Genomic DNA, 23625 nt, shown 5'->3' with positions numbered 1-23625 from the left:
TGTGGACTGTTATCAAAGCCAACAAGGTTCTCAACCAATGAATTTTTCATATTGGGTAGGGATTAGGTCAATCAAAACCTGTAACAATATTGAAACACATGTTAAAATAAGAAATTTTAACCAAATTATAGTCAAAGTATTCAAAATTTATCTCTTCAGATGAGACTTGATCAAATAATTCCCTCACTTTACTAATATGTATAGGAATATTCCTCCACTTATTTATTCTTGCTCCTTTTATTTTGTATGTTTTTGGATTGGAACATGCTCCAAAAACCATGCCTGATTCACCATCACAAGGGTTTACTATTCATAAATGTCCGCAAAATATTAATAAATTTCACATAAATTATAAATTTACTGCCAAAAGACTAGCAAATCTCTTTAGGTAAGGGAGGTTGGTGTTAGATTGTTTTGTCCCAGTTGATGAAAATATGTCCCTAATCTTAAGTAATTGTGGAGCCATAAATTCATGGATGGCTTCAACCCAGTTGAATCTAGCAAGATTCTCAAAATCATCTACTATATTTATAAGACATAAAGGAACCTTATATGTAATAGAAGAAAATAAGACACAAATAAATATATACAAAATCTAGAATTTGTAAAATAATAAAACATCATCTTCTCCTTCAACACGATTGTCATAAAATTTAAGCAACTGCTCAATTCTTGATCTATTTGAGAAGTATGTTAGAAAGAGGTCACTAGATGCTTTAGTTGAATTCATCGGAATTGAAGCTCCTCGGTCTGCAATACCAAGCAGCAATGAAACATCTCTTATTGTGAAGTCAACTGAAACACCTGACCAAGTTAAATGATTATTAGACTTCTACCAACAAATACAAAAATATCAGGCCCAACATGAGCCTGATACGATGCCATATGAAGCACACGTTAGGCCTGCTATTGTATCGTATCAGGCTCACGTTAGGCTTGATATGACATCGTATCAGGCCCACGATGACCCTGATGTGATATCGTATCAGACCCACGTTTAGCCAAAGATTTAATTTTACCATACAACTACTTTGTGATTAAAATACGAAATTATATATTGTACCTGAGAATCTAAAGGTTTGACTACTTGAATCCCAATTTTGAAATATATTGGCCAAAATCCCACGGATGTGCTGCATATCTTGTATGTCCAAAAAAATACTAAAGGGTGACTGTTTGATCAGTGTTATGTGTCGGTCATGTAAAATAACAGACCCTTGATGCGTTCCTTTCTTCGTGGATGTTTGAAATTTTTTTTTTAAAGTGACCTAGGACACTGTTCCAATGCAGTTTCTATCCAACAACAACTGAACCCTACACTTTATAAAAATTAAAACATTTTAATCATACTAGTTGAGCTTCTCAAAATCATAGAGTTTGTAAAATGATACATTTACAGCTAATTGATGTGGAGAGGATGATGATACACCCGATCGATTTCTTTGGGCCATTATGAGACAAGATGATTGACGTAAACCCTAGAACCCTTCACTGGCGCCTCGCGAACAGTTCTGGTTTTTGGCACCGAAATGCTTGATGCCGCTTGAGAAACACTCGAGGTCACTAAACTAGGGTTTCACAAGAGGGAAGATTTCTCCACAAAATTGGATATGCACTCGCATGTTACGAAGGAGGGAGGTAGACAAATGATCAAAGTTATTTTTTTTTAAATCAAAGTTATTCAAAAAGTGGTTCGAATGCCTGGGAACTTGACTACTGAACATAAGAGATTGGCGGGAGGGTTATATTGGGTATTACATATCATTTACCTGTGCCTTTTGGTATATACAAAACGGTGATGCGTTTTTTGATAAATACATTATACCATGTATGCCTTTTGGTAAATTACCAAAAATTTAATTATCTCAATAAAAAATTTAATTGATTTTCTTTTTAAAAACTTTTACTAGACCCAAATAGTAATCAAAGAGTGTTTATTATATTTAAATTGATTTACAAATTACTTTATATAAAAAATCTAAAAAAATAAAGTTGATTTATAAATTAGTTTAAAGTTAAGTAATTGATAAGGATCTTTGTATCACAAAATGGATATTAATTCATGGGGATAAGATTTTAGATTCCTTCAAAATTGACATGGGATGATTTTAGACATATAACTAAATTCAATAAAAATAATTTAAATATTTATTTTTTATTAAAAAGATCATCTACTTGACTTGGAAATTGACTTGCATTTTAAATTTTGAAGGAATTGCAAAAATTAGAGTAATTAGGAAAATATTTATGAAAGTAAACATAAGGGTGAAAATTTAAAAGTCATGAAAATATTTTTTAAAAAAATATCAAACGCTACATACTCTTTAAAAAGTTATCAAAAATACTTTCTCATAAAAAAAAATACTATTATTCCAGCACGGTTATAATTGTTATAATTATTGTCCGATAGTATAGTTTACACACCTACTTAAAATTTAAGTTGGGATCGAGATAGGATATTATCCTATTACAAATATTTTAAATTTTATATTACATAATTAATAATTAAAAAATCTAAAATCATTTATATATAAATAAATTAATAATTTTATATATAGATACAACAATATGATATTATTATATGTATAAATTTAAATTAATTAATAATTTCATCATCATTCTAATATAATAACATTAAATAATATTTATATTTTCATATTACACAAAGTAAAGAGTACTAATACAATAACAATAATCACATTCAACTTCAAGAATATTCGTTTGGATTTAAAGACCTACCAAATAATTGACATAAAGAAAGTTATCGTGCCCCAACTATTAAATTTTTTTTTCTTTATTTGATTTAGCTCAGAGTTAAGCCAATAAAATTGTGTTACTTTTAAGATTTAGGGATTAATTTTAGTGTTCAAGTTAAAAAAATTAAAATAAAAAAATAAGTGCTCATAGAAGTACAATATTCGGGGTATAATATTTATGATTTAGGATTAAATAAATTTTTTATTAAAAAAAATGATGTATCTAAATATTGAACCTCGTAGATTTCTTTTAGACAGAAATGAGTCGTGCAACTCGTGTGTATATATTTTTCATCTTGAATAAAAATATTTTAGATATAAAAATTCTATTGGCTGCCTTTCATTATTATTATTATTATTATTTAAAAAACAAATATTTTTAACGATTCTAAAAATTTGGGGCGTTGTTTTGATTTTCAAAAATGCAAATAAGGAGTTGGGTAAATCAGTAAATTAAAAAGAAAAAAATGTCCTTTTTTCTGCGACCGCATAATTTCATCCATGTCAACAGTCCCACGTTAAATTTATCGCCTTACCCTTACTGACTCCTCTCCTTCTAGGGTTTCCTCGTTCGCGGATTTGATCCATTGGTGGCGATTTGCCTTCGGATCGATCGCAAGCGTTCCGAGAGCTCGTATTTTCCCTTTTGTTTTTTTTTTCGTTTTTGAATTTTGTTTCTTGTTCGACTTGAGTTGTTTTCGTTCTCTACCTGATTTTTTGTCTGATTAATTTATGAAGCTTGGAGAATTCGAGCGCTCTCGCGAGATCTTGGCTTCCAGGGATGAGTGGAAACCCCATCCCACTCGATGGCGTAAACCCGGCGGGCGTCGAGAGCTTTCCGGGCCACCACATCCACAACATGTCGGCCGGCCACCAGGTGCTGCCCGGCGTGTCGCTCCCGTCCCACGTTGATGAGTCTAACGCAGTAGGCGGGACCGGGGAGTTGATTGCCGCCGCGGATGCGCTAGCATTGCAGCAGTACGAAGAGGCGGACTGCAGCAGCGGTAGCCACGGGATGGAGGAGGAAGGCGTAGGAGCAGTGGAGAACGGGGAGATGGAGACAGAAGGACCATCTGGTCCGAGTCATCTGGGTGATACTCAGGCTCTAGGACCCGTACAGGCAGGCGGGAATCAGCTCACTCTCTCATTCCAGGGTGAAGTTTACGTTTTTGATTCTGTTTCTCCCGAAAAGGTTGGTTTTTGTTCACCAGCTAGTACTCGATTTAGTAGCTGCAATCCAAAAAATTAAATTTTGCTGCATTGTAGGTTCAGGCTGTGCTCTTGTTACTGGGAGGTCGTGAGATGCAGACTGGATCAAATCCTTTCCCACCATCCACTATCCCAACCAAGGTATTATTAAACATAGCCACTTGCCAATTTGCTTTGGACGCATTAATGACTTCAGGGGCTTTTGATATGTGGCAGCGTGGAGATATACCTCATAGACTTGCGTCCTTAATGCGGTTCCGAGAAAAGAGAAAAGAGCGGAACTTTGAGAAGAAAATACGTTATACTGTCCGCAAAGAAGTAGCATCAAGGTAGGAGAGTGCATCATCTAAAAGCATTCCTCTAGTGATTATGTATTTTGCACATTACCATTTCAATATTGCTTTTAACATGCTTGTAGTCATCTTGCCATTTTAATAATCAGTTTGATGGGAACACCAATCAATATGGCATTGCATTCCTATTTCTGATTTTGTAATCCATTTTTCTGCATGCTAGTGGATGTTATTGATATCAGCGTAATTATTTTCTCATAATTAGTTTTGATGGTTGTGCAATTAAGTGAAAGCTTAAAGGCACTTGTAAAAGAGTAAAAGACATGTTTGCCAAGCTCAGTTTCTTTACAGTTCTTATTAATTAGTTGGAAAGTTGCAAAACGTGAGCAGTGAAACATTTCTGCTTTCTCAAAAGGTTTGAGAAAGAAAAAATGAATTAAGTTGTTATATCAAACCTCCTTGATCGGGCAGGAAATTCTTGTATAAAGGGAAAGATGGAGAGCTCAATCCAAGTCCAATTATCCCTGCGACTGTACCTTATGAAAAGACAGAGGATGAGATTAAGATGCCCCAGTCAATTTGGACCTTGGAAATTGAACACCTTATATTGTTCTTGTAGGCTTACACTACTAGGCTTGAAATTTTCACTAGTCCAATTATCCCTGCGGTTGTACATTATGAAAAGGCTTACACTACTAGGCTTGAAATTTTCACTAGTGCTTTTGACTTTGGATGCGCCTAATTGTTTCGTCTAGGTTCAAATTTTTGTAAGAAACTATCTTAATTTGTTCATAATGGTTAGTCTTTTTTTTTGACAAGTATTACCATGGGAAAAATTCACTGTTGAGAGCCAAGGAATCATATTGTCACAGGTGATAATGAACAATGTGAGATGTTGAGAAGCTAAAAGAAATATGGTTGGAGATTCTATTTTGATTTCTAACTGTTGAAAGTGGAATATTGTTATCTGTTGGTGGGTCTGCATGAATTCTTCACATATCCTGATTCATTCAATCTTTCAATATCTCATACTAAGCACCTGCTATATTGAGCTCTTTTTGCAGTATCATGTGTCAGTGACAATTGTTGCTTCTCCATTGACAATGATCAGGCAGACTAAGATGCTATGGGCTACCTTAGTTTTTTTCATGCGGACCAATCTTTTGGAAACCAAAACCAACCTGTATACAATTTCAAAGAATTGTGCAAAATATTATTTATTGTTAGAGGTCTAGAAATTTCAGTTTAGGAATGTAAAGATTATTGATTTTCTTGCTTTTTGTTACAACCCATTCCATGTGTCACTTTTCGGTACCTCTTCGTATCCTCTTGCAAATCGATCATGGATTTCAAAGTTCTTTGTAGGATTAGTTGAGGTGATGTGGGCACATTCTGATCAATAGTTTGACAAGTATTCATGTTCACATGGAAGCAATTCTACGAACATGGCATGTTAATACAAGCTTAACTACTTGTGACTATTATCTGATTTTTCCATGTCAGAGCCCATCGTGTCTTCATGCAATTCTTTGTTGGATGATGTATTTTTTATTATGTGGATATGTAAGAGCCATCGTGTCTTCATGCAATTCTTTGTTGGATGATGTATTTTTTATTATCTGGATATATAACAGGTGCATCAATAGATTGATGATGTGAGACTTCTCACCTACTTGTATATGGACAACACATGTTAAAATTAAAATATTATTACTTACAATTATTTTTAAAATTTTTTTTAAGGACATTTCTTTCTGTCTATTTTGCTTACCTATCCCTTTCCATTCCAAATTTAATTCTTTTTGTATTTGATACAGGATGCAGCGAAATAAGGGTCAATTTACATCATCAAAATCTAAAACTGACTGTTCCATGGGTGATGCTACTGGTGCAAACCAAGAATCTGGTTCACCAGAGAATAAGATTCCAGGGGCATCTGCGTAAGCTTTGGAAATAATTTATGAATTTATTTTTTGGGCATAAACTTGACATTTTTAGGATTCAAGTTACTTTAGAAGGTAGTTGTAGTGGTTGCAAGATGTTTTTTGGGTGATGAGAATGTAAAGAAACGAGATTGGAAGGTAACTGAATATTTGTTCAGTTTGCTGAAAAAATCAAGTATCAAATATCTTAATTAAAATTCTACGTCTCCAGGATAATGAACATCCAAATAAAATTTTCTTATATGTTGTACCGACGAATTGTTTTGAATTTCAAGATCTGATATTGGCTATGCATTTGCACAGATGTCATCACTGTGGTATCAGCGCACATTCTACTCCGATGATGCGCCGTGGACCTGATGGACCACGGACCTTGTGCAATGCATGTGGACTTGTTTGGGCAAACAAGGTAGGAAACATTTGGAAAATTCTAATCCTCTTGAATTCTGAACTCACATTTACTTTGTTTGATGAATTACTTTTGCGTTCACTTCGGAGTAAGTAATGCTGATGAATATATGTAGTCCATGTAATCAAGTACTCTTCTTTAATCTTAACTAATTGTCGATAGCCTGATACAAGTAGTGAGTGTATCTTCCTTCTGTATATATAGGGTTAACAGGTATTGTTAAATCATTTAGAACTAGTCTAAAAGCAGATGTCATAGCTTAGGAAAACAGTCTCATTCTGCAGAATGAACAATTACCTTGTAGCTCTAGTAATCATTGCTATTTGGTAGTTTGATACTTTGATCACTGGAACTCAAGTTTTATTTTGAAGCATTAGTCTGGTATTTATTTGAAATGAACATGACTCGAAGCATGATTGATGCTAAATCATGTTGCTGTCTTCAGGGCATGATGAGGGATCTTTCCAAAAACCCATCTCCAGCAATTCCAAATGCTTTGCCTGAACCCACAGAAGGGGCAACTTTCGACATCACCGTATGAAGTGTGGAACTATTTACGTGAACTAAATCATTATCTACAATCCAGCTAGATCAATGCTTATTTGTGTGGTAGAATCAGCACTATTTCATCAGAATCTCTTCGACTTTGCTACCCATTTACAACCAATGCTCATGGAGCCAGTGACAGCACAAGAACGAAGAGACGAGAGGAGGCTAATGCTTTTCGATGTGTATGTACTACTTTGAGGTAATTTTATGGTATTATAGCTTGCAGGCGAGATCATTAGCTGTAGTTTTATTTGTTGTAAATGCTTATTTTCCAAGTACATGAAGGAGATTATTGTTGCATGATTAAGAGATTGGTTCCTTTTCTGTGTGTTGATGACTATGGAATCAGTTGTGAGTGATGTCTGTCTCTCGCGTGCTTCTATAAATGGTAGTCTGCGTGAGAACCGTTCCTTCCCTTGTAACTCGCAGTAAACAATGGAAAAGGAAATTTTCTACTTTGTCAGCATTTAATTCGTGGGGAATTGTCCCAAATTATTAGGGTGGTACCAGTTTAGTATTGAAGTAAGTTTGACTAAATGCATCCGGTTTGTTAATTTTTATAAATAAATTTTCTGAATAATATTCATCAATATAGTTTTTATTAACATATTTAATAAATAAAGAAAATTTTAAAATAATAAATAAATTTGTATTATTAAATTGAAATGATGCTCGCAGCGAATTTCCCTCCGTGACTGAGGTGGCATCATTCGTGGCCAAGTTCATGTAGGACAAAGAAATCACAGACGAAGCCTTTTGTATTCTTTTTCATTCGCGACCCGTGCCCTAATTCTCCTCCTCTCCCTCCGTTTTTTCGCAACCCCTCCTCCCGTGCCCTATCTCTCCTCCTCCTCCTTCGCGTTCTTCATCCTTCTCCCGAAATCTGCTCCCGTCAGTCAGCTAACACAGTGAAAGTCACAGTCCCCTTCCCTACCCTAACTCTCTTCTCCTTCCCTCACGCTAACTCTGTTGCGCCTTCTTCTTCTTTCCTCTCCCTTGTAAGGAATCGAACCCCTCAATTTAAAGTGTTTAACAGTTTTAAATAATAAATTTAAATTGGGAGCTGGTAATATAATAATGTAAACTTGACACTATTAATTTAATTAAGTTGTTCCACTTTATGTATTAGCATCATCTCCAAGATAAACGACCCCGTGGATCATCCGAATTGGTATGTGACTGATGTTGTCATAATGAGATCGTAGGGTCGATCCTCGGGAGCAGCTGGGAAATAAATCTCCTATCCCCGTATTATACCCTGTCTGTCATATGCTCGCTCGGATGTTACGATTTACCTCTCTCATGATGACCTTGGGTCGGATAAGACGAGAACGTAGGGGGCGAGGATTTTACCTTTTTTGCCACGATCATCTCCAAGATAAAATAATATTTTATTATATTTTTATATTAATAATAGTTTTATTTTATTATTGTTATAGGAGCTGTATAAGTTCATAGCTGTGTAATGTGTTAAAATAAATTATATTTTTTTAATTTAATTTGGCTATTTAAATTTGATTGATATCATTTAAAAAAATTAAATCATCATCAAATTATAATAATAATAATAATAATTTAATAGTTGTTAGGACAATTAAGCGAAGAATTTTTTTAATATAAAAATGCTTTATATATAATATTTTTAATTAAATTGATACAGTAGGATTGAAATAAAATTATTTTATGATAAAAAAATATATTAGAATGTTATTTTATTTTTTTAAAAGCAAGTGGTGTTCTTTTGATAATTTTAATAATCAGGAGAGTTTTTTTTACCTAACATTTTATATATACCTGAATTTATATTCAATAAAATATTATAGATGCTGCCATTATTCCTAGCAACAGAAACAACAAAACGATAAAGTGCCGACTCCATTAATTTATTGATCGCCAGGTGATTCATGAGGCTTTGCGGATACTTTTCACTTAGCCCCTGCATTTTACTAGTTTTGCAAAAATAAATTCAAATAATTTGAAAATGTTTCAAAAAATATTATGAACAGTGGCGTGATTGAAATATTCATAACTTGAATTAATCTTGCAAAATTTGACTTTGTGCTGAAAAATAGTAGAAGAAATCATAAATTCAGCTCACTAACAAAAATATTTAGAGTCAACAATTTATTATTTTAGGCATTCAAAATATTCAACTTGAGATGATAATTGTTTATAAATACTTAAACGTTTTATGTTCTGAGGCCGACATTAGGACATTAAGATAACAGATTTATTTTTTAAAAATATTTTATGTTATTTGCACATATTTATTTTCTGATGCATCAGGATGCATCCTCGCTGAGCCATTCCTTTCGATTTCAACCCTTGACAACTCCGAACAATCACAACAACCATACTTTGGTCTATAACCATCCTAAATTTACCCGATAAAACACATAAAAGGGGTTAATCCTTTTCTGTCAATTCAACCGGCTCTCAACTCCTATGGCAGCCCACATGGACCTTCTTCCTCTCTTGGTGGCGGTGAGGTTTTTTTTTCTCCCTACTGTTTTAATGCTCTTATCTTTTCCTTGTGCATTTGTGAGCTCCTTTTTAATTTATTAAAAATATTAAATAAAATAGAATAGGTATATATTTAAATAATTAATAAATATTTTAATCATGCAATATAAAATTATAATAAATATGTAAATTAAATTAGAAAGAAGAAGATTAAAAAAAAGTTAATACTACTACTATAACAACAACCCATCCTTATTCCACTAGGTAGGGTTGACTATATGAATATTTTTACGCTATTGAGCTCCATCTCTAATTATATCATCATTTATATTTAAATAAATTTTATCTTATTTTATAGTTGCTAATTAATTTTTTTATCTTCTTTTTCCTCGTTTGATATGCATGTTTGTTATAATTTCATATCGCCTAACTGGAGTATTTATTGTTCATCTAAGTACATGTCCGTACCATCTTAAACGTGTCTCTCAGAGTTTTTTTTCAATAGATGCAACTCTGACTTTCTTGTTATGCTCTCATTTCTTATTCTGTTCATTTTTGTATGTCTACACATACATTTTAATACTCTTATCTTCTACTCATGCACTCGAACTATAACCTAACATTTAGTTCTATATAATATAGTAGGTCTAATTACGATTTTATAGAATTTTTCTTTAAATTTTAGAGGTATTTTACTGTTATATAAAATATTGGAGAATTTCCTCCGTTTCAACCATCCTATTTATATTCTGTGTAAGACATCTCTCTTAATCTCTTCATAAGTTTATAAAAATAATCCTAAATATCTAAAGCTCTCGGTTTCGAACATCTCGTCATTTTCTATCTTAACAATTATCATATTATATCTAATATTACTAAACTTAAATTTCATATATTCTGTCTTTATTTTACTGAACTTAAAACTTTTATCTTCTAGTGTTTCTTGTTAAGATCCTAATTTAGCATTTACTTATTAACGTTTTTTCATCTATCAAAATAATATTATCTACAAACAACATGTACTATGATACTGTCTTGAATATGTGTAGTGAATTCGTTCATAATTAAGGTAAAGAGATAAGGATTTAGAACTGATCCTTGAATATATAATTCTTTTTTTATTAAAAATATATCCATTTAAATCTTTATTCTAATCATTATATCATCATATATATTTTTAATTATCTCAAAATGTGTTATATTAATACCTATTTTTTTTAAAAAAATTCTACTTATACGTTTTATTAGGGCTCTATCATAATATTTTCTATGCCAATAAAAAAGTAATTAAGGATTGAGAGTTGTTACCGTTGTCATTTTTAAAATTTTACTAGTTTGTGCCCTTTAAGTTATCAAAATTAAGACTCGCTTTTTCTCATTTTACTCATAGAATTTAAGCTAGCGTTGTAAATTAACTGGCACAGTCAAAATAAATGATACACGAGGTACCATCCGGTAAATTGCGCTTATTTGTGAATTGGCTTGTACGAAACTGCGTTTAAAGGGCCTACATGCAAGTTTCCACTTTAGTTTCTTAATTATAAGTGTAGTTGCGAAATTACCTGGAAACTTCCTTTACTCAGTTGAAGTTATACGGACTATCCCACCATGAAAAGCAGGAGGTATAAATAAAAACCCTTTCCAGTCAAGCTAAGGAGGAAGCAACGAGGAAGCCTCCTTCGTCCTTCCTCCACTGTCTCTTCTCTCTCTCTGTCTCGCTCTCGGAGTTTATTCCGCTCTCAGCGCCTCACGCTCCCTTCGATCTACAGCTTCAAGGTAAGCGATCTCGCTTTGCTTGTCCATGGAGGAAGGAGGGCATCGATGCCGCTGCCTTTTCTCGCCTTTCCCCCTTCTTTTCTTCCCCGATCGACTCGCGACTGATGCTCATTGGATCTCCCAGGTCCGGACGCGCCGGGTGTCATCTCTCCTGCGACAGCATGGACGACGCCTCGCCCAAGTCCAGCTCGCCCCGCCGATCGACGCATCGGCCGCGCGACGAGGAGAGTGGAGCCGCTGCTGGCGAGGAGATCGACTGCGACGACACCTTCGTCATCCCGCCGAAGAATGCGCCGGTGGAACGCCTCAGGCGATGGAGGGTCTGTTTCCTCAACCACTCTTGCAGCTCGTTTAGATCGATTGGAGGTTATCTATGACTGAGACTCACTCCTTGATCTTGCTTATTATCGTTCCTTGTTCGGTCGTTGGAAGGTTCGACGGGAGAATTGATGCCAGAAAAGCTTTGAGTTCAGTGTTTTTCCGAAGCTCCGGGCTTAGTTTTGGAGTGAGAAGTGGAGTAATGGAATTCCAGATGCCAAATGGTTGTGGTGAAAGTAGTAGAAGTCGGAGTCTAGATAAATATCCTAAAAATTTGTAAGGTTATTGCCGATTCATGACATGCTGGACAACTATTGATGCGAAACCACGAATAGGACTAAATGTAGGAAATTACTAGTGTGCATTTGGTCAGAAAACTGGAATTCCATTACACCAACACACCATGCCACTATGCAGTCTTAGCAACCAAGGTATGAGTTGTTCTTTGCTGGTAGAAGGTTTGGGATACCATGGACATTGGATTCGTTATTTGTGGAATGAATTGTTAAAAAAAGAAAAATAACAAAAGTTGCAAAACGAGTACTGCATCAGTGCGTCTCAATGAATTCATACTAACATGGTTATTGGCAAAAATGTTGCTTATGATGACAATCACCAAATCTATATTTAGTTGTGTTGTGTCTAAAGGTTGTTCACATATCTCTACAATGATATGATATTGTCCACTTCGGGTTTAAGTCCTCATGACTTTGCTCCTGAGGTCTACCCAAAAGACCTCATTCCAATAGAGATCTCTTACATCCTTTTAAATCCATGATTTTTTCTAAATGTTTTCAACGTGAGAATTTTATTGAATCCTTAGCAATCCTCCCCTCAAACGAAGGACCATAATTACTCTCATGGTATGAGCTTTTCCGCGAGCATCGGGTCATTCTTGACTTGCTTCGGACCTCCCCGCGAGCATCCGGTCATTCCGGGAGCATCTAGTCATCTTGACTTGCTCCAGGCCACCCACAAGCACCCGGTCACTCTGACTTGCTTCGGCTCGGGCCTTCTTCACAAGCATCTGGTTACCCTGACCTGCTCCGGACCTTCCCCATGAGCATTTGGTCACCTTGACCTGCCCTGGGCCTTCCCTGTGAGCATCTAGTCATCCTATCTTGCTTCAGGCCTCTCCGCGAGCATCCGGTCATCCTGACCTGCTCCGGGCCTCCCGTCAGCTTGACATGCTCCAGGCCTTCCCCACAAGCATCTGGTCATCTTGATATGCTTCAGGCCTCCCCGCGAGCATCCAATCACCCTAACCTGCTCTGGGTTTTCCCCACAAGCATCCAGCTTTCCCCGCGAGCATTCGGTCACCCTGACTTGCCTCCGTATCTGGTCACCTTGACTTGCTCTGGGCCACCTCGCGAGCATCCGGTCACCCTGATCTGCTTCGGGTCTTCCCCGCATGTATCCTGTCACCTTAATCTGCTCCGGATCTCCCCGCGAACATTTGGTCATCCTGACCTGCTTCGGGTCTCCCAGGAATATCTGGTCACCTTGACCTGCTTCGGGCCTCTCCGCAAGCATCTGACCACTCTTAATGCTCCGGGCCATCCTATGACTTCGTTCAAGGCCACCCTACATGACATCTAGTATGGACTATGACTCTGATACTATTTGATACTATTTGTTTGGACTGAAGGATGTCACATATTTCCACAATGGTATGATATTACCCCCTTTTGGCCTAAACTCTCATGTCTTTACTATTGAGCTCTACCCAAAAGATCTCATTCCAATGGAGATATCTTATATCTTTTAACCCATGATTTTTTTCAAATCTTTTCGTGAGACTTTGATTGAATCCCCAATAAGTTGTAACTTGCAAAACACAAATTACCACCCCTAACTGTTGCAACTTGCAACATGGGGAGGAACTACAGCTGGTTAAGGAACTAGATGCGCTAAACACGCAAACGCGCAGCAGAAAAACACTAGTTTCTTCAGAAAATCCATGCGCAGGGAAATAAAAATTACTTCATATACTAAGTTTTCTAACATGATAGTATACCTTTGGTGCGTGCACACGATCTCCCGACAGCTCGAATCTCAGCACGATCAAGCGTCCGTGCCTCTTTCGGTATCCACACGAACAAGTGTTCGTTTGTCTCACAAAGTGGAGATGAAACCACCTAAGGTTGTGCTAGCAACCTAGAGAAGGTTTCAGCCAAGAGGAGAGGAGAGGAAGGAGACAATGAAGAACTACTAAAAAGGAGAGAAAAAATAGCTTAAGTATTTTCATCCAATGAAAACACTTAATGTGCATTAATTCCATTAATGAGCCTTAATGATCATTCACTCTCCATTAAGGACCACATTTGAAAACCTCTAATTTTAAATTAAATTTCGAAAATTATAAATGATTTATTGAATTCGAAATTCAATGAATTTCTCCATTAAGCCTCACTTGAGTCTAACTCAAGTCTCCCCACTTGAGTCTAACTCAAGTCTAATTTACTTGATTCTAATTCAAGTCTAATTCAATTGAGTCTTACTCAATTAATCTCATGCAATTTCAAATTCAATGAATCACATTTCATTAATTTGAATTGATTCCTTGAGTCTAGTTTAAATTGGACTTAAGCCAACAATTAGATCCAATTGAGTCTAACTCAATAAGTCCAATTCGGATAAGACTTAATCCAATGATTCATCATATGAACTCATCTCCAAATTTACTTGTTCTTTGTGTGTGACCCAATAGGTTTTCGTAACGTTGGCAATGTACCCAAATCAACATTTAGAAATATAAGAGTGACATCTAGCAAGGCATCATTGCTACCCAAGTGACGAGAAAGTCGAGATCCGACCTAACCTGTCCGTGGCTATCATCTTGTATGACTTTGTCCCTCTATCCTTGATATCTAGATTGATCAATGAGGCATAGACCGTGTCATCCTCTTTTCAACCTTTGTGATTCTTGATCTCTAAGTAGACACACTTAATCAAATAAGCTCAATATCTCATATTGACTCATTTGCGCATGACCATGCTTTCTTGTGTCCTACTAATCAAGGGGCCCGCAGATATCGCTTCCGTCATATGGAATGGATAGATACCATCTACATCAGTCACATCCTTCCACATAATTCATTGCATACCCAGTGATCGACTTTATTGTCCACCTTGTTACAGGTGACGTTTGTCGATATCAAAGTATACAACTCCTTATGTAGGGAACCATAGCGACTTCAGGTCTAAGGACTATTCATATCAATAGTCACATGAGAATATTTATGACACTCATATAACGATCCATGCAACATTCTCATGGCGGGTCATTCAGTATATATTCTCTAATATATACTCATGTGTCAACCTGATACCTCATATCCATGACTTGTGAGATTAAGTCATCCGTTGACCTACATGCTAGTCTCAATGCATTAATATTGTCCTTGTATATTAATGCTCGACTAGGACTAGTTAAGAGTAGTGTTCTATGTATATCTACAATATCTCACTATCAATTCAACCAATTGATATGCTGTAGATAAGAACCTACTACCCAAGGACATTATTATACTTATTCAATTGACACTGAATTGAAATAAATATAATAACCAACTTTGCCTTTTATTAATAATGATATATGATACAAAATGAGCCCTTTAGAATCATCTCATCATTGGTACTAGGACTAATACTAACAATGCTGGAACAAACGGCTGATTTGACAAAGTTGCATTTGCAGAAGCAAATCCAGCTGAGGTGCCAGTGGAGGATGCTGCTGACCCTGTCCTTTGTTTCTGAATTTCTTGATTTGTAGCTTCTGGAGCATTATAGAGGTGCAACTTCTGGTTCTTTGCAAAGGCAGCCATATCCTACACGACATTGTGATGCCAAGGAGGAAGGCTGTGTGTCTCCAATTGTGTGTGGATGTTAGAAGGCTTCAATCTTATAGGTGAGTTTGCAAGGCCCGCACGCCAGCGATTTGTGTGAGAACTAAGTGTTCACTAGACACATGTATGAGAAATCTCTATGTGAGTTCATGGAAGAACTCCGTGTCCACTGGATATGAGTGAGAAATCACTATATGGGATTAATTCTACGTGCCTTGAACGCCAAGCGAAGTTGAAAAGGTAGGAATGAGAGGGAATCACACCTCTATTAAGATGGAATCATAAAAAGGGGATTTTGAGGGGAGGCCAATGGGAGGTGGTGGTAGACCTGATCAGAAGTGTCGGTTCGTCGGTTTGGAATCGTCGGTTCGACGGGTCAAAAAATCTTGATCCTTAACCTTCAAAGGAGGTTATGGTTCATGCTTCAGAACTGTCGGTTATGGTTTGATTCAATGGTTCATGATGGTTCAAAATTATTATTTACATTGTTTTTTAAAGTTAAAAAATTTATAAATATGAAAAAAAATTAAAAAAAAAAGGTGTGAACTCAAACAAACTTACCTGTGTGGGATTGGATCAGGATTAGTCAACTGAAGTCCTTTCTTTCCAGGCATTCCTTCAGTAAAGGTTAAGTGCTGTAAGATCTGACAGTATTCAGATTCCACATTTTTTTTACATTTATTATCTTCATCTATTTTAAATGGGTGTTAATTTGGGCATTTAACCATTTAGTTGTGCTATCTGTTCCAAAAGCATTGTTCTAGAAGCAAGTGTATTACGTGGATTAGATCCAACAACAATAAATAATGCTAGATAAAATTTTATTCACCAATCAGAGAATAACAAGCATAATTTTCTTTGATTATGGCTGTTTCAAATTCTCTCTATGTGGTTCTCTTAACATAATCAACCACAATATTTATGTTTCTTTTAACAATAAAATAATGAAAATTTTTAAATTTGTTATGTTGACGATGTACAGCAAGCAGCACTTGTGCTAAATGCGTCCAGGCGGTTCAGATATACTTTGGATTTGAAGAAGGAGGAAGAAAAGGAGGAAGTAAGGAGGAAAATCAGAGCACATGCTCAAGTGATAAGGGTATGGTTTTTGCTACACAGTGATCGTACTTTAGATACCTCCGAATTATTATTTTCTGATAATTTTAACTTTTCAGGCAGCACTTCTTTTTAAAGAAGCAGGGGAGAGAGAGAAACCAGGTGCTTAACTTTCCCTATTTTTGAAAATTATGGGTAATAAATTGCCTAGATGCCATTAGAAAGGTGTAAGTGGTAGTATCCTTATCATTGCGCCTTGTTACCTTGGAACAAGACATGACTTGCACTCCTCGCCCCCCATGTTGTATATGAAATTTGATTACCACTTAGATAGTGGTTTGAATTCTCATATCATATGAGGCTGCACGGTTGATAAATTACCAAAACTTGATTACTAAGACATCGTGTTATGCCAACACTCGGCACCCCTTGGCATGTTACAACACATGGTAATATAAATTGAGATAATGTTATTTATTTATTTATTTTTACTTACGCTCATAAAAGATAATGTCAAATTTGTACCATTCTGAATTAAACTCCTATTTCCTTCCTCCTTCCACATCCAATTTTCCATAGTCACCACATCCAATTCCCCTAAAACTATGGCAAAAAAACTCATCACTCAAGATTTTGATTTTTGATTTAGATAAGCTTTTTAACTTAAGATATTTATAATATCCTCTTTTAGCATAATATTTTATTATCTTTAAGATAGATCTTATTATAAAAAATTGGTTGATTATGTAGAGGCTTGCCCCATTGTTAATAGAAGTGATGATAGTGGATTAACGAGGGGTGATGCATGGGAAGCGTCATAGTTCATGTAGTAGGTGCAGGTCTCTGATTCACGTTGCATAAACATGTTAGCATTATATTGTGTATATTTTCTTTATTTCCTCTTTGATATACTTGACACGACTAAAACCACACTAGCATGTACATCACTAATCTTTGTTGTGTTTGCTGTGCCCAAGATATTCACCCCTTTTCCTTTAGTTGGAGCGAACTATCTAGTAGGTCCTCACAGTTCAAACATTTCTTTGTATCATGCTGACTCTAATATATCATAAATATATTATAAAATAATAAAATACAACAAATATTGAAAATATATTAATGAAAAATAAACAAAAGTGTTATCAAAGGGTTGTCGGTAGGAATTTAAATTTACTAACTAAATTAACAAAAGTGACGTTCAAAAGGAGGAAATGCATTTATACTGGGATCAATGCGAACCTTTTTCAATATCAAAGTGGTTACCAAATTCAAATCTTGACAAGCTAACGAGAGGAGATTTTTCTTAGGAATCTAGTAAATTTTTATGGAATTGCCCTTGCAAGATCAACTGTGTCGTACCTTTGATCGGATCACTAGGTAGTAGATGACCTTTTTTCAATAAAAACCCTAGATTAATCAAGTTAGGATTTGATTTAGGATTAGTTTTTCCATCTCCTTTGTCATGGAAGTCATGAACCCCTCCACTGGGTTGTAGAGTGCAGTAGACTATAAGTGGACGACAAAAGTGTAAGGAACTATAGCGCTAAACACGCAGAAAGCGCAGCGGAAAAACAAGTTCCTTTCAGAAGATCCATGCGAAGGAAAACCACATACTAAGTTTAATGAAGGGAGTTTATACCTTTGGTACGTGCCCTTCGCAATCCCGGCAGCAACGTTTCTTTAGGATGCAGATCTCAGCGCAATCAGCACATCCGCACCTCTACGGTATCCACATGAACACGTTCTCCGTTCGTCTTACGAACTCATGACTTGGAGAAGAAACAACCCTTGTTGTGCTAGCAACTGCACAAGGTTGTTTTTGGCCAAGAGAAGAAGAGGAAGAAGAGCAAAAATCAAGAAGATCACTATTACCCAAAAGGTCACTTCATCTATATAAGGTGACTTCACAAAAGAGTTACTTTACCAAATAAGTTACTTCACCAAAAGGTTACTTTACTAAAAAGGTTACTTCACCTAAAGGTTACTTTTACAAATGACTTTTGTACTCATCTAATGAATACAAAAATGTTTTTGTCTCTTGATATTCCTTTTGATTAATGATGTATTAATCTCTATTAATATTCATAAATCGTAATGGGTTAGATTTAGTATAGTGGATTAACCATTAATCCAATAAGCCATTAACCCAATAAACCAAAGAGTCTAACCCATTACTCAATGAGTATAATCTGAATTCATTCGAGTCTAACTCAATTTGGATTAGACTTAACCATATAATTGATCTCCAAATCAACGTGTTCTTTGTGTGTGACCCAATAGGTTCTCGTAACGTTGGCAATGCATCTAAAACTATTTTAGATACATAAGCAATGCACCATTGCTACCCAAGTGATGAGAATGTCGAGATCCGACCTAACTTTTCCGTGTCTATTATATTGTATGACTCAATCCTTTTATCCTTGATATCTAGATTGATCAATGAGGCATAGACCGTGTCATCCTCTTATCAATCTTTGTATTTCTTGATTTCTAAGTAGACACACTCAATCAAATAAGCTCAATATCGTATATTGACTCATTTAAGCATAACTATGCATTCTTGTGTCCTACTAATCAAGGGGCCACAGATATCACTTGCATCATATAGAAGGGATAGATCCCATCTACATCACTCACATCCCTCCGCATAACTTATTGTATACCCAGGGATCGACTTTATGATCCACCCTGTTACAGGTAACGTTTGTCGATGCCAAAGTATACAACTCCTTATGTAGGGAACCGTAGTAACTTCAAGTCTAAGGATTATTCATACCAATAGTCACATGAGAATGTTTATGACACTCATATAACGATCCATGAAACATTCTTATAGCGGGCCATTCAGTATATATTCTCTAATATATACCCATGTGTCAACCTGATATCTCATATCCATGACTTGTAAGATTAAGTCATCCGTTGACTTACATGTTAGTCTCAATGCATTAATATTATCCTTGCATATTAATGCTCGACTAGGAATAGTTAAGAGCAGTGTTCTATATATCCACAACATCCCATTATCAATTCAACCAATTGATACATTGTAGATTGTAACCTACTACCCTAGAACATTATTATACTTATTCATTCGACACTGAACTGAAGTAAATATAAGAACTAACTTTGCCTTTTATTAATAAGTGAAATATGATACAAAAGGAGCCCCTTACAATCATCTCATAATTAGTATTAGGGCTAATACTAACAAGAAGGTAGAGTGTCGTGTGAAGCCGTGGTACATGTTGCATGTAGGGGACTAAGGGAAAGCAACATATCGAAAAAGGGGCCATCATGATCACGGGGGTCAGAGACAAGAGGCGTCAATGCAGATCTTAGAAGTGAGTTCACCTTGATTCATCATTGTTGGGTGAGGTGCATTGGTTGAAATGCCATATGTCACTGATCAACCATTGGGCATTGACATAGATGTGCGTTGGATAATGAATGTGTGTTGTGGGCTATCATGTGAAAATGCAACACAACTAAGAGTGGTTAGGGCTTGGTGGTAGAGTAGATGCTGTGTACTATTTGGTTGAAGATGTGAGGCTATAGATGATGGGACATAGTAGGTCATCCTCTAGTGGTTAGAAACTTGACGAAGGGAATATATTTTCTGAAGGAGGTTGTGGTTGTTGGATTATTATAGGATAGTGGATTTTTGAGGAAAATTTAGGGGTTGTAGATGGTGAAGTATTAAAAACTGAAATTGTAATTTGATTCTCGTGCCATTTGGTGCAACATCAAAATTGAATCCTTGAATTACATAGAAATTTGAGACAAAATTACTGAACCAAAGAGTGATGACAATCTCTCACAGAAATTGAAAAATTACCCAAATTAAAAACTATTACTACCAAATTAAAAGTTACCAAACCTTGACACGTAAAATGAGCCAACTGCAAATTCAAATTCAAAAAGAAATTAATTCTTTGTTTACATCAAGGGCTCATCAATGATGCAAACATAAGATGGGTGTGGCCGATTAGGAGGATGCAATCAATCCGGAAAATTATTAAGGTATTGGTGGCTTCCCTAAGATGTTTTAGGGGTAATTATTCCAGCACAATCATAGGTAGCCTCCTCTACCTATATATATGTAGATATTATTACGAATATCCAATACTACAAATAAACTCTTATATTTTTCATAGTTTCATATGAGCTCATAACTAATTTCATGTGGGTTAACATGTAGAATTGTAGACTAATTAGCTTCATGTTGGATGAATTGTATGATGTAGTTATTTATTGATGTTAGAATTCTTACACATTTAGGATGACTATTAACTAGACTACTGATTGTAGATTAGGACATGGTGGTCATACGATAATCAAATACGATGATGAATGATCTATTTGTGGATGAGGCTTTAATGGCTGATGACCGATAACAATATAAAATATAAATTGTTCCCTTCTTTAAGAATTCAAGTTCTTGGGATAATTACTTAGCTAATCAACTTTAACATTGTGGCAAAAGGTAATAACTCTCACCCTGGGACCCCTCCAAGACCTCCCCAAGCACATTGGAAGGGAGTAAATCAAGGGGGCCATTCGGCCAGCTGAGCGGCCTCCTAGGTGAGGGGGCCTAGCATGGGGTAAACCCCGTGATTCGAACCCTATTGTGGCAACTCCTCACCTGAGTACTAACTCGGCTACGCCTGTGGGGCCTAGATATGGAGGTCGGCATTCATATCCCACTTGTATTTAAAACATATCTAATCAATTCATGTGTTGGGAGTTTGGGGCTAATCAAGTCAAGCACTTCATCCACACATGGAGGGGATGTTAACAATATACATATAAATTGATTGCTTTTCTAACGGCTTAAGCTTTGGGGATAAGTGGTTTGCAAATGGAACTTTAACAATGACTATCGTGGATAAGGCCTATACCGAATATTGTTTTATTATGAGTGGTCTCTGGCACATTAGTATGATTTCTAATCATTTGCAATTATGCATGTATTTTCACTTTGACCATGCATTGGCTTGCCGTTGAGTGTAATGTGCCCGACACAACACGCTTCGGCTGCCTTTTGTAGTTGTGCATGTGTTGGAGTGAACATAGACATCACTTTCTATTGCAGAATGTGGGAGTGTACAGTCTCATGCCTTAGTCCAAACACACTAATTGATTAGTGTTTAGCAGGTAGTGGATTTTATGTTTATAGTGGTATAAATTTGCTTTTCTGGATGTCTAGTTCTCAGAGTGACATTCTATTGTTTGTTTTTGTGCAACCTATTTTTTATAGCAGATTATGTGGTAGTGACATATGGTATTTTTTAAGTTAATCTTGGCACTGTTATCTAATTTATTCCATCACTTATATTGATGTTTATGATGCACTATTGTTGAACCCTGGCTGTTGTTCAATTTCTTTTATATTGACATTCATGTTAGTTTTGCTTTCAAATTGTACTATCCATAGCAAAATGTGCTTCCTTTCTTTAGATCTTGGATATTCTTTGTTTTCATTCTTATTGTTTGAGTATATATATTTGAGTCAATTTGTTGCTGTTTCTTATGAAAGTTGGAGTTCTACCAATTTACTTTTCTGTTTTATTGGGATTGTACCGATGGCTCCTTGAGTGGGTCTTGCCCTCTACTTTTTCCATAGGAATTCCTGGAGTACTAGAACATGAAGAGCTTACTAAAATGACCAGGGACCGTGACTTCTTTGCTCTACAAAGACATGGAGGGGTATTTAAAAAGTTCTATTTCTGTTCTATATCTTCTTTGTCCACTATTTTAATATAATCTGCTGTTCATTTAGGTTAATGGAATTGCTAGTCTATTGAAGACTGATTTGGACAAAGGAATCAGTGGAGATGAAGCTGAGATAGTGCATAGGAGGAACTCATTTGGATCCAACACTTACCCCGAAAAGAAAGGAAGAAGTTTTTTGGTACGTTGGTCTCTTTACTGACTTTCAATTATTGAAGTCTATTTAGTTCTAACATTACCTTGTGTGACACCTTTTAGGTTTTCCTATGGGAAGCTTGGCAAGACCTAACCCTTATCATCCTTATGATTGCTGCAGCAGTGTCGTTGGCCTTAGGCATAAAGACGGAGGTGAGGTTAGCCTTGTAATTTCTGTAACTCATGAATTTTAGGCTTTTTTTTTTTTTTTCAAAATTTTCAAATATTTGTACCTTGAGGCACAATTATTTTCCCATATCATTATCCCTGGTCTGGGTTCTTTAGACTATTAAGTTTATATGTTCCTGGTTTATGTAGAATCATTCTCATTCTTCTCTGTATTTTCTTATTTGTTATTTGAAGAGATTCTCTTTTCTGTTTATATATGATTTCCTTATCTTTGGATATATCCACTTGTATACATATGCTCCAATGTTTATTAAACTATAATGAGTATTAAATTCTTTCACCTTTCTCATCTGTAGCATCTCTTACACCCCATAAAAAGTAGGGATGTAAACGAGCCAAACCGAGCCGAACAGTATTAGGCTTGAGCTCGGTCGTTTAAGTTATATTCGGGCTCGAGCTTGAATCCAACTTTTATTACAAGGCTCGAGCTCGGCTCGTTTTGAAATTATCAAGCTCGCGAACAGTTCGAGCTCGGCTCGTTATTAGCTCGATTATCATAGTTAACTAGCCTAATTCGTTAAACGAGCTCGGGCTTGTTTTCGGGCTCATTTTAGAGCTCGTTTTTTGGCTCGTTTTAAATCTCGTTTTAAGGTTTGTTTTAGAACTCGTTTTTTTTTGGCTCGTTTTGGAGCTCTATTTAAGGCTCGTTTTTTGGCTCATGAGCTTACAAACGAACATGTTCGCGAGCTCACAAGCCGAATATCCTTAAGCTTGAGCTCGGCTCGATAAAACTGTCGAGCTCGAAATCGAGCTCGAGCTCGGCTCGATAAGATAAATGAATAAACTCGAACGAGCTTTTTATCGAACCGAGCTCCGAATAACTCGCGGGCATATTCATATCTGATCTCTAATTTAGCATTTGCTTGGCCCTATGATTTGTCAAGTTGA

General features: G+C 36.0%; 2 protein-coding genes across 9 annotated transcripts in view; both read left to right on the top strand.

Annotated features, from left to right (window-relative positions):
- Nucleotides 1-3248: 3248 nt before the first annotated feature.
- LOC121986366 (GATA transcription factor 20-like) lies at nt 3249-7493 on the top strand. 2 transcript variants are annotated; one of them, XM_042540271.1, is made up of 7 exons: nt 3318-3390; nt 3495-3948; nt 4023-4106; nt 4182-4294; nt 6076-6198; nt 6505-6610; nt 7056-7493. In XM_042540271.1, the coding sequence occupies exons 2-7, from the start codon at nt 3538-3540 to the stop codon at nt 7149-7151; spliced, it is 933 nt and encodes a 310-aa protein (XP_042396205.1). In that variant the 5' UTR covers nt 3318-3390; nt 3495-3537; the 3' UTR covers nt 7152-7493. The 2 variants fall into 2 exon arrangements, with proteins under 2 accessions (XP_042396204.1, XP_042396205.1); XM_042540270.1 differs by having other exon boundaries at nt 3249-3390; nt 4023-4294.
- Nucleotides 7494-11239: 3746 nt separating this feature from the next.
- The window catches only part of LOC121986363 (calcium-transporting ATPase 5, plasma membrane-type-like), a 33323-nt gene continuing 20937 nt past the window's right edge, over nt 11240-23625 (top strand). For 3 of the 7 annotated variants that reach the window (XR_006113392.1, XR_006113391.1, XM_042540265.1), the window contains exons 1-7: nt 11240-11398; nt 11523-11718; nt 16547-16663; nt 16740-16782; nt 22247-22329; nt 22403-22534; nt 22612-22701. Coding sequence is in view for 3 of the 7 variants with exons in the window: in XM_042540265.1 (XP_042396199.1) it covers nt 11560-11718; nt 16547-16663; nt 16740-16782; nt 22247-22329; nt 22403-22534; nt 22612-22701 (624 nt within the window). In the remaining 4 variants the exon portion in view is untranslated. Of the gene's footprint in view, nt 11399-11522; nt 11765-16546; nt 16664-16739; nt 16783-22246; nt 22330-22402; nt 22535-22611; nt 22707-23625 lie in introns of those variants that run through there. The other 4 variants (XM_042540266.1, XM_042540267.1, XM_042540268.1 and 1 more) reach the window with 4 other exon arrangements.

The sequence above is a fragment of the Zingiber officinale genome, chromosome 5B (genome assembly GCF_018446385.1).
Source record: "Zingiber officinale cultivar Zhangliang chromosome 5B, Zo_v1.1, whole genome shotgun sequence".
NCBI classification, from domain to species: domain Eukaryota; kingdom Viridiplantae; phylum Streptophyta; class Magnoliopsida; order Zingiberales; family Zingiberaceae; genus Zingiber; species Zingiber officinale.
Note: the sequence above shows the minus strand (reverse complement) of the source record. Positions and strands in the feature narration are given on the sequence as shown.

What these genes read in the sequence shown, in the direction of transcription:
- LOC121986366 (XM_042540270.1), top strand. Translation starts at nt 3,538, where the DNA reads ATGAGTGGAAACCCCATCCCACTCGATGGCGTAAACCCGGCGGGCGTC. An exon ending in CGCAAAGAAGTAGCATCAAG is followed by an intron (nt 4,295 to 6,075) that starts GTAGGAGAGTGC and finishes TATTTGATACAG; the next exon opens with GATGCAGCGAAATAAGGGTC. An exon ending in AAGATTCCAGGGGCATCTGC is followed by an intron (nt 6,199 to 6,504) that starts GTAAGCTTTGGA and finishes GCATTTGCACAG; the next exon opens with ATGTCATCACTGTGGTATCA.